General features: G+C 53.4%; 1 protein-coding gene across 2 annotated transcripts in view; it reads right to left on the bottom strand.

Annotated features, from left to right (window-relative positions):
- The window catches only part of PTCHD4 (patched domain containing 4), a 175333-nt gene extending 173596 nt beyond the window's left edge, over nt 1–1737 (bottom strand). Inside the window, exons 1-2 of one of the 2 annotated variants that reach the window (XM_027126817.1) lie at nt 1598–1737; nt 874–1285 (exon numbers count right to left, since the gene is read on the bottom strand). In XM_027126817.1, coding sequence (XP_026982618.1) covers nt 874–1285; nt 1598–1602 — 417 coding nt within the window. In that variant the 5' untranslated portion in view covers nt 1603–1737. Of the gene's footprint in view, nt 1–873; nt 1328–1597 lie in introns of those variants that run through there. The other variant, XM_027126816.1, reaches the window with a different exon arrangement.
- Between the last annotated feature and the right edge of the window lie 1126 nt (nt 1738–2863).

The following is a 2863-nucleotide window of genomic DNA, read 5'->3' on the forward strand; positions in this document are numbered from 1 at the left end:
GTGTGTGTGTGTGTGTGTGTGTGTGTGTGTGTGTGTGTGTGTGTGTGGGTGTGGGTGTGTGTGTGAAAGGAAGATAACAGGACTCAGTTAACTAGTACATCAGTTAGCCGCACATCTCTATTTTCACACATAGAAAATTTCTGCTGCTTCTGCTGTGCGAACACACATACACATAATTCCTGGAATCCTTACCCCATTCATACCCACTGCTTTCAGACACACACTCACAGGGCAGCGAAGCACAAACTCCCTACATGTCAAAGTCAAGCCAGGCTGAAGATGTAAACAGGTGGATATGGCACCAGGTGGATGTGTAATCAGTAATAAGAAATACATCGAGCCCCATAATGAAAAGAAATCCCCCAAATTGTTCAGGATTCCCCCTCCCCCTTCCATTCACTGATTTATTAACCCTGAACAAAGATGTAATTGCAGGGTCTCAGAAACAACTTTTTTTTTCTTTTTTTTTTTCTTTTTTGGCATTTGTTTTGTTTGACTTTGAATTTCTTAATATCTAGTCATGCCATTTATTGCCTGTTTTCTTCACTCAGTTGCCCATCGTTCCCCCCACCCCCCAAAATGAAAGAAGCATCAGCTTCCGAGTCTTAAGGATGAGACCTCTGCATTTTCTCTGCTTGTTTAGGGCAAGAAATGAAGTGCTGCCTCTTTAACTGGCAGAAGCATGCAAGAGGAGCGTACCTTTAATTTAGTGCTGGGATACCTCACTTGCACCCTGGCTGTTGTCTTATTGGAGACGGCAGCCTGCCTGAGATCCTCTAGCACTGAAATAATATCATCCAGCACGCATTTCTTATCCTGATTTCTCAACACACACAGATGGGAAAAAGTATAATTATAGCCCTTGTGGTTCACCTTCATTTCCAGCACGGCTCGGTGGGTCTGCAGGATCCCCTCAGCCTGGAGCAAAATATTGTCCCCGGGTGGGGAGAGGAGGATCACCCTGCCATACCTCCCGGGGGTGTGTAAGTCCGAATAGAGCTGGCTTTTGGACTGGTCCAGGGGGAAAAGGCTGCTGGCCAGGCTGCGCTCGATCTTGGCCAGGCTGTGGCTGGGAGCGACCAGGCGCTCCAGGTCGCCCTCGGGCTGGAAGCGGTTGAGCGCGCCGAGGCCGAAGGTGATGGTCAGGACTGCGGGCACGGTGAGGAAAAAGACCGGGTGCCGGCTCACGCACGAGCCCAGCCTGTGGCAGAACGACTGGAGCCCTCTGCGAAGCACCTGCCGCAGCATCCTCCACCAAATCCAGCTTGCAGGCGCTCCCGGCCGTCTTAAAAAGCACATGTGACATGTGTAAGCGCCGGGCTACCCCCGCCTCTCCCCCGTCCCACCCGCTCCGGGTCTGCCCCTCGCCCCACCGCCGCCGCCGTCTTCCCGCCCCCTCCGCGCTCACCCCTCACCACTCCACCCGGTCTTTCCCCGGCCCCACCTCCATGCGCTCCTACTACTCTTTCAAACACTGCAGCAAGTTGCAGCACGGCGGGCAGGTACCCACCGCGCGCGGGGGCGGGGGGCGGGCGGCGGGCGCTGCGGGGGCCCTCTGGCCCACCCCTCCCCGGCCACCTCCCGCGCCCCCTCTCACCGCATGAGCAGCGATCCCGCGGTCTAGCCCTTCATCCCGGTGCTGCAGTCCCACGGCCACCCTCGCTGGAGGTGGTTCCGTGCGGAGCGTCCCACAGATGTGGATTTCCTCTCCGTCCTGGTGGGGTTCGGCGCCTAACTGGAACCATGTGGCTCGGTGTTGTAAGAAGCAGACATGTGCCCCACGAGGGGGGGCGGGAGGAGGGAGAGGAGAAGGGGGGGAGCGGGGGATGCAGGGGGGACGGCAGCTAAGCTTTTCCTTTTTTAAGAGGCTGACAGTTATTTTTAGAGTTTTGTTTTCCCTCTTCTCTCCCCGCTGGAGTGAATGGAAGAGGAGATGGTGAAGGCGCCGCTGGCCCATTGGAGCGGTGGCGATTAGAACATAAGAAGGGGGTTAGGGGTGGGGGGCTGGGGTGGGGGGCGTGGAGGACTCGAGGGCTTTTGGCGGAGGCAGCCTTTTCGCCTTTCTGGATTCCCCGTGCTCTCTAATTCGGCTTGTCGGCCCAAGAAAAGGAGCAGAGAGGATGATGCTGCATTTTTAACATACCACAAAGCATGCAAAGGATCTCCTTGCAGCGCCTTCCACGCTGTCATTCCCCAGACTGGGCGACTGCAGCCGAGGCTGCCAGAGACCCCAACTATTGGCGGTGCGTTGGGCTCTAGGGATCCTTCCTTGCTCTGGTGATTGGAGAAGAGGCATTTGCCAATAGCAGTCGCCTGTGGCTTAGAGGTGTGCGTGTGCGTGTGCGTGTGCGTGTGTGTGTGTGTGTGTTGGAAGTGAAGGTCCACAGACAATATGTGGTTTCTCATAAAATATTACATTCACTTTCTGTACTTTTGAAGTTTAGGACCAAAAGTTCTTAAGGCTTGTTTCAATCTCCTTCCCCCATTTTCCCTTCCACCCCTCATCCCTGAGAACCTCCATTTTCTCGTGGGAGTGGAACTCCAGAAACAAACGTCTGGGGACACCCATGACAAAATCTTTGAATAAAGAAGGCGAGATAGGTAGGGGGAAACACATTGGAGTCAACTAATGTATGAAACAGAGTCACCTTCACCACATGGGAAAGAAAACTCCCACCAGGTGCAGTTCCTCCCTCCATACCCGACAGTGTGAAGGTGAAGAACCCTTACCTGCAAATCAGATCAATTTCAAAAACTTAGGTATTAATAAGTGTGTGTATTGTTATTTTCTACCTATTGGGGCTCTCACAAAATCACGTTCCAAAAAGAATATGAAGGAATTTTGAGGCCAAATTCTAAAGTT

This window comes from Aethalodelphis obliquidens, unplaced genomic scaffold (assembly GCF_003676395.1).
Source record: "Aethalodelphis obliquidens isolate GAN/ISIS:26980383/991018 unplaced genomic scaffold, ASM367639v1 scaffold31, whole genome shotgun sequence".
Lineage (NCBI taxonomy): Eukaryota > Metazoa > Chordata > Mammalia > Artiodactyla > Delphinidae > Aethalodelphis > Aethalodelphis obliquidens.